Source organism: Mangifera indica, chromosome 20, assembly GCF_011075055.1.
Source record: "Mangifera indica cultivar Alphonso chromosome 20, CATAS_Mindica_2.1, whole genome shotgun sequence".
NCBI classification, from domain to species: domain Eukaryota; kingdom Viridiplantae; phylum Streptophyta; class Magnoliopsida; order Sapindales; family Anacardiaceae; genus Mangifera; species Mangifera indica.
The window spans coordinates 8,894,458-8,907,002 of NC_058156.1; the positions used below are offsets into that span (position 1 = coordinate 8,894,458).

Sequence of the window (12,545 nt, forward strand, 5' to 3'; positions counted from 1 at the left end):
TTAACCCGTGATTTACCTTTTTGGCTTTTGCTTTCAACTTTCAAGTTTTAACCTTTTAGTCTCTCATCATCTCACGCACGTATCTTCTAGCTTTTTGCAAACCTCTTCATCCTTCAACTTTCGGAAAACCTCATCACTCAGTGTCTCCATCAATAACGTTAGCATCTAGTCGACTTCTTCTACCTTTCAAGATCGAGCACTTCCTCTGTTCCACTCCGATCACGAATCATATCTGCTTTCGGTTCTAGGGCACTTCAATTTGTCTAGCATTTGCGTTTGAAGGCGACGAGTTCAGCAACAACGACATAAGGACATATCAGGTTTGTTATTTGTTTACTTGAATTTTTAATTGTTTATCCAAATTAGAAACCCTAATTATGGAATTAGGGTTCCTAATTTGGGGTTTTTATGTTATTTAGTTTTATGTGTTTGCTGGTATTGTTTTTTTTTTTCAAGATTGATAATTGTCTTTGCTTTGTCATTTGTGTTTTAAAAACTAAATTTGTGTATTGTGTTAATACTTGATATGTCTTCATATCTAATTGTTTGCTAGATATGTATGTGAAATGTAGGAGTTTAGTTGATGCCCAAAAAGTTTTTGATGCACTGAGTGAAAGAGATTTGTGTTCGTATAACACTATGATATCTGCTTACGCAAAAATGGGGTTTCTCTAACAAGCAATAAAAGTGTTTGATGAAATACCTCACAGAGACAATTTTTCTTGGACTGCAATGATTTCGGGTTATGTATGTTGTAATGATACAGTGGAGGCTTTAGATTTGTACAGAAGCATGCAAAGAAGTGAAAATTCAGTGTCTAATAAGTTTATAGTTTCTAGTGCTTTGACGGAAGTGAAAATTTGTTGAGCCTAGCCGAGCCAAATTCTCGAGTAGTTCGACTCGTGAGTGAGCTCGAGCCCAGCAACAATTTTCCGAGCTCGCCAAACCCGAGCTCAAGCTCGAGCTCGTTTTTCCATTAACCGAGCTGAGTTCAAGTTCAGTTCGACTCGAATCTAATCTTGTCTACTAGTATAATTATTATTATCATTTGTCATTATTTCTTATTTTAGACTGAGAAGAGAGAAAGAAGAGGATGAGAGTGAAATAAAAAGAAAATAAGTGAGTTTTTCTGTAATTTAAATATTTAAAAAAATATTTTTATTTAATAATTTGAAAAATAACTTCTTTTAATGGGTAGGGTTTTATTATTGGTGAGAAAGTGTTATTTTTACCAATAAGGGGTAAACAATGGTTTAGGCCAAACTTTAGGTGGGCATTTGTAATTTACTCTTAATTTTTAATTTTTCTGCTTAGGGTATTTTAGTATTTTCAATCCACCTGTCCAACAGCATTTGTTTCAAGGACTAGTTTTCTAAATGTGGTTAATTTCCTTTCTCTGTTAGATTCTGTCTTCACGCCACGCTTGCTTTCTGGCTGTCGAGACAAAACAACTCCTGCTGCTTTCCGCCTTCGGACAACCTACGCACAACAACTAGAGAAGAAGATTGTTAGAGAGAGATGTCCTGCACAAGCTGCTCTTCGAAGTCTCTAACCCACGATCAAATATCCGGCAACCTGATATGCTCGTCGTGCGGCACGGTCCAGTCATTTGACAATTTTGATCCCCAAACCTACGGCCGTGACGGCCCCATTGGAAGTTACATTCAGGTGGGTTCGTCAGGTACCGGCTCTGTCTTAAACTATAAAGATAAGAAAGTCTACGAATCTAAGAAATTAATAGATGAATATACTTATAAATTGAATTTGACTGGTAAAAAATCCACTGATGTCAAAAACATGATTGATAAAATCACTGAGGGTGAATTTGGGTTGGGGGATTGGTTTCCAATTTTAATCGGTGCTTGTGGATATGTTGTTATGAGAATGGAGAATAAATCATTACCATTGGGTGAAATAGCGTCTGTTTTGAATTGTGATGTGTATGAATTAGGAAGGATGGTTAACCGTGTGGTTGAGTTTTTGGATTTGAAGTTGCCTGAATTTGATATTGTTGTTATGTTTGAGAGAGTGTTTTGTAATACGAAGTTGCCAAGATTGGTTGAATTGGAGAGGGATAAGTTGGGGCAGATGAGGCAACAAGGAGTGTTTTTGCTGAATTGTGCGGTGAAGTGGTTTCTGACAACAGGGAGGAAGCCAATGCCATTGGTGGCAGCTGTTTTGGTGTTCGTGGCAGAATTGAATGGGGTTAGTTTGAGGATTGAGGATGTTGCCAAGGAGTTATATTGTGTACTTGGAACATGTAGAAAGCGATACTCGGAGTTGTTGGAAGTACTTGTGAAGGTGGCTCAAGTGCTGCCATGGGGAAAGTATGTGAATGTAAAGAATATAGTGAAGAATGCCCCTTTTGTAATGCGTTATATGGAGTTGAAGTCCAGGGAGAAGAAAACAGAAGACAAAGAAGGGCCAAAGTGTGGTGGGGTTGATTTTGATGATGTTGTTAGGGAGTGTTTGGAAAAAGATTTTGAGTATGGGATTGATGAGGATAAGGTGGAAAGTTATTCTAGCTATTTTGATATGGATGATAGAAGTGGGCCTATGAGAAGAGGGGTTGAAAATGGTAATAAGATTGAGCTTTCTCATGAATGCTTGGGAATGATTTATGCTAAATTTTTAAATGAAGTTGATGGTAGGAGTTTGCTAAGAGAGACTGAGGAGGTACATGGAAGGAAGAGAAGGAGAGGGTTTGAGCTTAGTGGATGTAGGGAATGGTGGAATGGAAAATCAGAAATGAGCCAGAAGCTTATGCTTAAGAAAATTTTGGAGAAAGATGTAGGACTGGATGTTATGCCTCCTTCTTTTGTTAATGGTTGCATGGAAAATGAGAAGAGGAGGGCTAAGATAAATTCTGCTAAGGTTAGGATTAATAAGATTATGAATCCATCCAGTTCTGATACAGGTGATAATGACAATGTTGCCTCTTCAGAATGTGTTCTTAATGGGAAAAGGAGAAAGAGAAAACAAATTGGTGAAATTGATTGGGAAGACTTTATTATTGAGACACTCCTCCTTCATCAGGTGAAAGAAGAGGATATTGAGACAGGACATTACAATACCCTATTGGCCTTGCATGTGTTCAACTGTGAGAACATGTGAAGGGTGCAGCAATGAGAGCATCAGAAAATGTCCTTTTTTTTATTCTCTTTGCAGTTGGACTGAAGGGACCTTTTGGAGCTGGTTTTCTCGCTGCGACAGTTGTGGCCTTGGCGTGGAAGAGAGGACAGAATAGTGTCAGATATAATAGCAATTATGTAGCAGTGGCCGCAGAAGTTACAGCCACAGAGTGTGAGGATGAGGATGAGACATAAGATGAACAGACTGACAATGAAGAGAATTTAGGTGTTAGACGAAGCAGAGGAGTGGAGACAGGTGGTGGACTTGGAGATACTTTGGAGAGGAACAAGCATGCCAAGCACTCCGTCTCCAATGATGAGAAGCATGATTGATTAATGATTTGTTGCCATGAATTATTAGTGGGACAGCTAATTACTTTGTTCTTTTATAAAAAAAAAAAAATGTCTATGTTTTTTGTCAATGGGCCAGCTCTTGTTAATTAGTTGATGTTGTATAGTTAATTTGAGCATTGTGGTTAATCTATCGCCTTTCTGTATTCGGGGCATTGTATGGCTCTATAGAATGAAAATCCAGATTATATATTGCATTCTTCTAGTTGACATTGTTAGACAGGTCAAATTCAGAGACGATATTCATATATTTAGCAGGATGGAGAGGGAAAGTGTGGAGAATATTCTCCACAAGGATAGGGAGGGAAAGAGGGGAGGAATTTTTCCCGTGAGCCTTGCATCACATATAGGAGAATTGGAAAATCCGATGTAAGTCTAAAGATGTGTTTGGTTTGAATAATTTTTTATTAAAAATAATAAAAAATTACCACAAACATAAAAGGGTGAAACTTTGAGAATGCAACTAAACTTTGACCCCAATTGGTCAACAGATGGGACTTATAATTTTTGAAACCCTGCAGGTATAACTTTGAGAATGCAACTAAACTTGGGGGTTAAATTGTCCTTTGGCCAAATGTTAAAGTTTATGATGTAGGCTAGAATTTATCTTTTCTTTCTATTTTGTTTTTGATGTAGGCTTATCCTAGTTGGCAATTATCTATCTAGGAGAATTCTATATATTAGCTAGCATTGTATCATAGCAAAATATATCAGAAATAATAGAAAGATAACAATAAGATTTCACTTTCTAATTTTTAATTTTCTTTCTCTGCGTAGAGCCACACTTGATAAATTGCTGTGTTGTAGCCTTGTATCCTGTAACATGAGATAAAACATAGTGTTTACACAGCTTTTTTGTGCTTAACGTACTTCTTGTTTGTGTTTTGGATTTTTTAGGTGAGGATTATAAAACGTGCTAGAGGTATCCGGGACCAGCTGGAGGGGCTTCTGGAGAGGGTTGAAATTGAAGTAACATCTAATCTAGGTGATTTAGGTTCTATAAAGAAAGCCATTACATCTGGTAAGACTGCAGTTGCTTGTTACTTTTTAGGACGTGGAAAGTGATAATTCTTGTGGACATTGTATGATTTAAAGCTTGTTATTACTATTTCATTTTTTTCAGGTTTTTTTTTCCTCATTCTGCTGAGCTTCAGAAAAATGGATCTTACTGGATGGTAAAACATCCACAAAGAGTTCACATACATCCCAGCTCAGGGTTGGCACAGGTGACTTTAATGATTTCATTGTAATTCCATTAAGTTGATAAGTATAATTTTATGCAGGGTAGAGCTCTGAAATAGCCTCACCCATAAAAATATATTAAATTGGTATTATATACAATTTGGTTCATACAAATTAATTTTTATCTCTGACCCTCCTTATTTGTTGACATTAAGTTCCCTCCTGTCCAATGGAAATTCCTAATTTTGCCCTAACTTGTTCAATAAAATTTGTTTTCATTATTTATTTTATCATGCAAATCTTATAATTTTATTATTTATTCATTTGAAAAATTGAGGGTAAAATTACAATTTCTTTAGTCAACTATTGAAATACAAAGTAGAGGAGTTCAGAGGTTGCTTTTCAAAGGAAAGGGAGTCTATGGGGTATTTTTGATACTACAATAGTACGATGTCTTAACTGCACTGCATTGGGCAAGCAATAGGAAAGATGAGTGGAAATCTCCTTGTACTTTCTTTTTTTCGTAGGTGGGCCATAAGTATGCTATTGTTGAATACCTCACATGCTGCTGCACATTTGGCATGGACATTTCCATAAATGGTTTGTGCTGCCCCAGGTTACCGGTTACAAGGACTCGTATAACTGGTTACTTTATTAAGTTTAGTCATTTGTGTCTTAACCAATGCAACACTAATTCACCTTGATACATCAACTGTGGCATGTAAATATATTTACAAACTTTTACAGTGGGTTCCCTTTGTCAGTAGTATAAAACAAAATTAAATTCTATTAATCTTTTGTTGGTGAGAAAACAAGAATCCAAACAGCAGTAGTTGGTAGAAAACAAAGTGTTGGTTAATGCATCCTAGAAATTCTTGAAGTTATTATGTTTCTGTAATGTTCTTAAGATTTTTCTCTTTTGCTTATTTCAGGTGCTGCCTAGATGGGTTGTATACCATGAATTGGTTCTGACGACCAAAGAATATATGAGACAGGTCAGTTTCAACCATTCGCAAATTTTTAATACATGTTCCCCAAAGAAGGTTCTTTGCCAGACATGATCTGCAATCATTGATCAAATGCAGGTAACTGAACTAAAACCGGACTGGTTGGTTGAAATAGCCCCTCATTATTACCAGATGAAGGATGTTGAAGATCGTATGTTTCTCTTTTCTCCCTCTCTGTCTGTGTCTCTGTGTTTGTGTGTCTAAACGAATATTGGTGCATTCTCTCTGCAATCAAACCAGAGTTGCAGTCTTCCGTAATATACTAATACTTTCTAAGGAGACATACATGTATGGAAATATTGAGTTCTCTATATTCAATTCAAGGAATAAACTCCTTATTATCTCTTGAAAGAAATTGTCTTATAGTATGTTCTGTGATTTGTTTCTCTATTGAAAGGAAATTTACATGACAGGCAAATATCTTATATGTATATAGTAGGTAGATTTTCGATGTATAGAAATTTTCTTTCTATATGGCAGATAGATATTTTAAAAATGGAAATGTAGCTTGTAGAGTTATATATCTCCATTGTGTTGAATTTTTTTTTATTACAAGTAATTAGAATATCATTTCCTTCCCATTTTCATTATGATCAAATAATCTGAATTAAGTATCTTCCTTTGTAAATAGCTTAAAATAATAAAAAAATTACCGTTGTATGTTCAGACCAGTTGGATTGTTAGGGTAGGTTCTGATGTTAAATATTAGTATGGTTCGGTTCTTTTAGAGTTTCGCAGACACTCCTGGTACATCAGTCTAGATTGGTAGTAGGTAATCATTTTTCATTAGATTAATTAATCAAATATACTGTATTTTCTTTTGTAGAAGCGTGGATAATTGTTTCAGGATATTTTCTATGTTCATGTTTGAAGGATGTGAAAGTATCATCTGGATAATGCCCTATTATCGCCCGGAAGTTTTTACTTTAGAAAGAGCCAGTGGTCCAATAATTTTAGTTTGAGCCATATGATACTCTTAGTTCAAACAACTATCCGATTATGTTCCAATGTGCATTCATCTTTGTTCATTGTATATGGATTCTTGTAGAGTTATTTTTTGCATGAGCAATCAAAAGTCTTATCCATTTTGATAATTGTTGAGATATGTTGAGATATTGTTGAGATCCTTGAATCATAGAGAATCATACAGATTAGGAATTCAGATATTTGTATTGATAGTGTATCATAGAAGATCCTATAGATTAGGAATGCTATAATATCCTTCCTAAACTTAGATAGGAGTAGTTAATAGATTTCCTAAATTAGCTTTTCTAACCTCCTATATAATTGTAATTCTATTGAACATGAAATATAAAGAAAATCATATTCTTTCATATTCTTTCATGGTATCAGAGCCTAGAATAAGAATTTGAAATTTTTCCGGCATCCTTTCCGGCGAATAAAACCCTCTTTCCGGCTGTTTCTCCGATCACCGTCATTCCATCATCTTCCGGTGATTGTGCTCATACTGGAGGGATCGGAATAGTCTCGCCGTCAAACCCGTCGAATACCGTTGTCGTTTGCCGTTGCACGCGCCTACACGCGCCTCTTGTCTCCTCGGTATCTCCGTCGCCGATCTCCTGTTCCGGTGACCGTGAAACGACACCGCCCTCTCAATCGGACTCAGACGACACCGGCGATTCCATCCGTGGAAACTTCGCCGCCATCCGACGCCGGAATAGCTCGCACGCGCTGGCCGTTGTTCGTGCTCAGACTGTGATCTCCGATCTGCTTCTCCGGAGAGCGTGCTGCCTCACCGTCGGCACTGTCAGTTACAGAAAGCTCCGGTGATCCTCCTCCGGCCATCCACGCGCCGTTCTGCCGCCGTCCGCTTCTGTTATCGCCGGAAATCAGTTGCTGCCGACCTTTCTTTTCTCTTCTCTTCAGATTGTGATTCTTCTACCGACCTTATCTTCGGGAGCTTTTCAACGCTTCTTCTACCAGGTGGATTAAGTTTTCGATCTTATTTTGGTTATTATGGCTATTGAAAGCTTCAAAGCAGGTACATCATTCTCGTTCACTTCTTTGCCTATTATCACAACTGAAAAATTAACTGGTAGCAATAATTATACTTCATGGGCTGCTTCTATTGAGTTATGGTGTATGGGACAAGGAATCGAAGCCCATTTAATCACTAAAGTTGAGGATGTTCAAACCGATACGTCCAACTGGATTAGAATTGATGCTGCTTTGTGTAGTATGTTATGGAATACGATTGCTATCCAACTGCAACCAATTTTTAAAGCATATCGTACATGCTTTGACCTATGGGCTCAGGCTAAACTTCTCTATACTAATGACATCCAACAACTATATTCAGTGGTGTCTAATATGGTTAATTTAAAACAACCTGGGTTGAGCATGTCAGATTTTCTTGGACGGATGGCTTCACTGAAAACTGAGTTTAATTCTCTCCTTCCTACCGGTAAATCTGTTGCAGAAGACTTGGCACAGCGAGACAGATTCTTTATGGTATTAACTTTAGCTGCTCTCGGTTCGGACCTTGATAATGTTCGAGATCAAATTCTGGAGAGTGCAGTTATCCCATCACTGGATGAGGTCTTTGCTCGATTGCTCCGTGTGTCATCTCCAAGTATTATAACAGGTTCCAACCTAGATTCATCTGCACTTGCCTCTCAGACTCAACAAGGAGAACGTACTGGTCGAGGGAATCGACCACGATGCAATTATTGCCATAAATGGGGTCATACTAGAGACAAATGCTATAAACTTCATGGACGTCCTCCTCGGGTTGCCAACGTTATTCAGATGGATGGTCCACACTCTTCTAATAATCAGTCTCAACCATCATTGACTCTCACAGGTGCTGATTACGACGAGTATCTCAAGTATCAAGCATCGAAGCAACCCTCATCTAACATTGCTTCTAGTGCACATCCAGGTCACCCAGCCGTATGCTTCACTCAATCCTCTCCTTCTGGACCTTGGGTTCTCGATTCTGGTGCTTCTGACCACATCTCTGGTAACCTTAATTTACTTTCTCATTGTACTAAGTCTCAGTCTCTACCTGCTGTCACATTAGCCAATGGTTCTATAGCTCAAGCAACGACCTTAGGTCGTGCACTTCCTCTTCCTTCTTTACCTTTAAACTCTGTACTTCATATACCTGAATGCCCTTTTAATCTCATCTCTGTGAGTAAACTCACTCATTCTTTAGACTGTGTCATTACCTTTACTAAAGATTCTTTTGTTATACAGGACCGCAGTACGAGACGGACGATTGGCACAGGACATGAGTCACAGGGTCTCTACCGCTTACATCTACCATCTGAGTCTGTAGCCTGTCCAGTTACTACGTCTCCGACAATTTTTCACAACCGCCTCGGACATCCTAGTATCTCCAAACTACAGAAGATGGTACCTAGTTTGTCTTCTTTATCATTTCTTCAATGTGAGTCGTGTCAGCTTGGCAAACATACTAGACAAATATTTCCCAAGCGAGTCAATAATCGGGCTGCATCCCCTTTTGAGTTAGTTCATTCAGATGTTTGGGGTCCCAGTAGAGTCGCGTCTGTTTTAGGTTTTAAATACTTTGTTACTTTTATTGATGATTATTCTCGTTGCACCTGGTTGTTTTTGATGAAAAATCGATCTGAGTTATTTTCTATTTTTGAGACTTTTTGTGCTGAAATAAAAACTCAATTTTCTACTACTATACGTATCCTTCGTAGTGATAATGCTACTGAGTATTTCTCTGCTCCTTTTACCAAGTTTATGTCTTCTCAAGGTATTTTACATCAGTCATCTTGTGTTTATACCCCTCAGCAAAATGGGGTTGCTGAACGTAAAAATCGACACCTTCTTGAAACTGCTCGTACCCTCCTTATACACAATAATGTCCCCTCTCAATTTTGGGCTGATGCAGTCCTTACTGCTTGCTTTCTAATAAATCGAATGCCATCTTCAGTTTTACAACATCAGGTACCTCACTCTATTTTACATCCTGAACAACCTCTGTATTCTCTTTCTCCTCGTATTTTTGGGTGCACTTGTTTTATTCATAACCTATCTCCTGGTCAGGACAAGTTAACCGCTCGTGCTTTCAAATGTGTCTTTCTTGGGTACTCTCGTCTTCAAAAAGGATATCGGTGTTATTCTCCTGAAACACGTCGATATTATCTTTCTGCAGACGTTACCTTTTTTGAGTCTTCTCCTTATTTTTCTTCTCCCAGTGGTCCACCTATCACTGAAACTCTTCCATTGCCTTCTCTTATCTCTTTGCCTACTTCTCTGTCTGAGCCTGCTCCTATCATTGAGCAGTCTCTTCAGCCCAGTACGGGTCCTACAGGTGAAGATGTTCATGAGGTAACTCCTGAGATTCCTGTGTCTCCACTTCCTGCACCAATCTCCTCTAATACTGAGGTCTTGTCTCCTGCTGATCAGTTTCCCATTGCCATTCGCAAAGGTATGCGTTCCACTCGTAATCCTCATCCTATTTATAATTTCCTTAGTTATCATCGCTTATCCTCACCATATTATGCATTTGTGTCTACATTGTCCTCTATTTCTATTCCTAACAATATTCATGAGGCCCTTTCTGACCCTGGATGGCGACAAGCAATGCTGGATGAGATGTCTGCTTTACATGCCAATGGTACTTGGGATTTAGTTTCCTTACCTCCTGGACACACCACTGTTGGTTGTCGGTGGATCTATACGGTTAAGGTTGGTCCGGATGGCAAGGTTGATAGATTGAAAGCTCGGTTGGTTGCGAAAGGGTACACCCAGACATATGGCCTGGACTATTATGAAACATTCTCTCCAGTGGCTAAAATGTCCTCTGTTCGTCTGTTTCTCTCTATGGCTGCCATTAGACATTGGCCTCTACATCAGTTGGATATCAAGAATGCTTTTCTTCATGGTGAACTTCAGGAGGAGATTTATATGGAGCAACCACCTGGTTTTGTTGCTCAGGGGAGTCTGGATTGGTTTGTAAACTTCGACGCTCTTTATACGGTTTAAAACAATCTCCCCGTGCTTGGTTTGGGCGTTTTAGTACAGTAATTCAGGAATTTGGCATGAGTAGAAGCGAGTCTGATCATTCAGTGTTCTATAGACATACCTCACAAGGACAAAGTATCTATTTGGTTGTTTATGTGGATGACATTGTTATAACTGGAAATGATCAAGATGGCATCATGCAATTAAAGCAACATCTGGTTAGACATTTTCAGACTAAAGATTTGGGGCCACTCAAGTATTTTCTCGGCATAGAAGTGGCACAATCTAAATCTGGCATTGTTATCTCACAAAGAAAGTATGCTTTGGATATTCTGGAAGAAACAGGGATGTTAGACTGTAAACCCATAGACTCTCCCATGGATCCTAATACTAAACTCTTACCTAGACAAGGGGAGCCTCTTAATGATCCTGGGAGGTATCGCAGATTGGTTGGTAAGCTCAATTATCTCACCATAACACGCCCTGACATTTCATTTTCAGTCAGTGTTGTTAGTCAGTTTCTTCAGTCGCCATGTACCCATCATTGGGATGCTGTTGTTCGAATTCTACGGTATATCAAAGGAGCACCAGGAAAAGGTCTACTCTATGAGAATAAGGGTCATACACAGATAGTTGGATATTCTGATGCCGATTGGGCAGGCTCACCTTCAGATAGACGATCTACTTCTGGGTATTGTGTCTTAGTTGGAGGAAATCTTATATCGTGGAAAAGCAAGAAACAAGATGTTGTGGCTAGATCAAGTGCCGAAGCTGAGTATCGTGCTATGGCATTAGTTACCTGTGAACTTGTTTGGTTGAAACAGTTGATTCAAGAATTAAAGTTTGCAGATGTTCCTCAAATGACATTATTTTGTGACAACCAGGCTGCTCTTCACATCTCTTCTAATCCAGTTTTTCATGAAAGAACAAAGCATATAGAAATTGATTGTCACTTTGTTCGAGAGAAAGTTATATCTGGCATTATTGGCACAAGTTATGTCAAATCAAATGATCAACTTGCTGACATCCTGACTAAATCACTTCGAGGGCCACGAATTAATTATATTTGTAACAAGCTTGGTGCATATGATTTATATGCTCCAGCTTGAGGGGGAGTGTTGAGATATGTTGAGATATTGTTGAGATCCTTGAATCATAGAGAATCATACAGATTAGGAATTCAGATATTTGTATTGATAGTGTATCATAGAAGATCCTATAGATTAGGAATGCTATAATATCCTTCCTAAACTTAGATAGGAGTAGTTAATAGATTTCCTAAATTAGCTTTTCTAACCTCCTATATAATTGTAATTCTATTGAACATGAAATATAAAGAAAATCATATTCTTTCATATTCTTTCAATAATAAACAATCACATGATCCTACAAGTTACTTATTTTCTTTCTATGTGGCAGCGGTGTCGAAGAAAATGCTGAAAAGGGAGCAGGATGAGCATCCTAACAACTGGGTAGACAGATAGTCGCATAGGCACAACAATTTTTCTGCTATGTATATAGATGCTCATTGCTAGTTATATGGGGCCCGAAGAAACGAATCCAGAAAACAGTCACCACCTTTTCAAATTCCCTGCTTCGATTAGATGAGAATCATTACTGTATCAAGGTATAACCCAGAAAAATTTTCTCGAGATGTTGAGGTTATAGAGTAGGAAGAGGGACAATGTTTGAAATAGAGTGTATATGAGGGGACCAAATTGTAAATACATTCGTATTCATTCAAAGCTTGAAAGGTCTCTCTTGCTAGATAGAAATCAATTTTGTTGATTTGGTCATATGTATTTTATTTCTTTCTACAAGACTGCCAATTTCTGGTTTTGCTACTATGAATTATTTTATTTATTTAACAATAATTAAATTAACATCTTATTATAATATTTAGTCTAAAGTG

The 12,545-nt window shown here is 38.0% G+C and overlaps 2 protein-coding genes across 2 annotated transcripts; both read left to right on the plus strand.

Moving 5' to 3' along the window:
* The first annotated feature begins 28 nt into the window (after positions 1 to 28).
* On the plus strand, positions 29 to 3,687 carry LOC123203907 (plant-specific TFIIB-related protein PTF2-like). Its single transcript, XM_044620385.1, has 2 exons — positions 29 to 320; positions 1,404 to 3,687. The coding sequence occupies exon 2, from the start codon at positions 1,519 to 1,521 to the stop codon at positions 3,112 to 3,114; it is 1,596 nt and encodes a 531-aa protein (XP_044476320.1). The 5' UTR covers positions 29 to 320; positions 1,404 to 1,518; the 3' UTR covers positions 3,115 to 3,687.
* LOC123203908 (pre-mRNA-splicing factor ATP-dependent RNA helicase DEAH1-like) lies at positions 1,534 to 12,408 on the plus strand. Its single transcript, XM_044620386.1, has 7 exons — positions 1,534 to 1,668; positions 3,741 to 3,851; positions 4,380 to 4,503; positions 4,606 to 4,708; positions 5,597 to 5,659; positions 5,750 to 5,822; positions 12,053 to 12,408. The coding sequence occupies exons 4-7, from the start codon at positions 4,655 to 4,657 to the stop codon at positions 12,115 to 12,117; spliced, it is 255 nt and encodes an 84-aa protein (XP_044476321.1). The 5' UTR covers positions 1,534 to 1,668; positions 3,741 to 3,851; positions 4,380 to 4,503; positions 4,606 to 4,654; the 3' UTR covers positions 12,118 to 12,408.
* The last annotated feature ends 137 nt before the right edge of the window (positions 12,409 to 12,545 follow it).

What these genes read in the sequence shown, in the direction of transcription:
- LOC123203907 (XM_044620385.1), top strand. Translation starts at nt 1,519, where the DNA reads ATGTCCTGCACAAGCTGCTCTTCGAAGTCTCTAACCCACGATCAAATA.
- LOC123203908 (XM_044620386.1), top strand. Translation starts at nt 4,655, where the DNA reads ATGGTAAAACATCCACAAAGAGTTCACATACATCCCAGCTCAGGGTTG. An exon ending in CCAGCTCAGGGTTGGCACAG is followed by an intron (nt 4,709 to 5,596) that starts GTGACTTTAATG and finishes TGCTTATTTCAG; the next exon opens with GTGCTGCCTAGATGGGTTGT. An exon ending in CCAAAGAATATATGAGACAG is followed by an intron (nt 5,660 to 5,749) that starts GTCAGTTTCAAC and finishes GATCAAATGCAG; the next exon opens with GTAACTGAACTAAAACCGGA.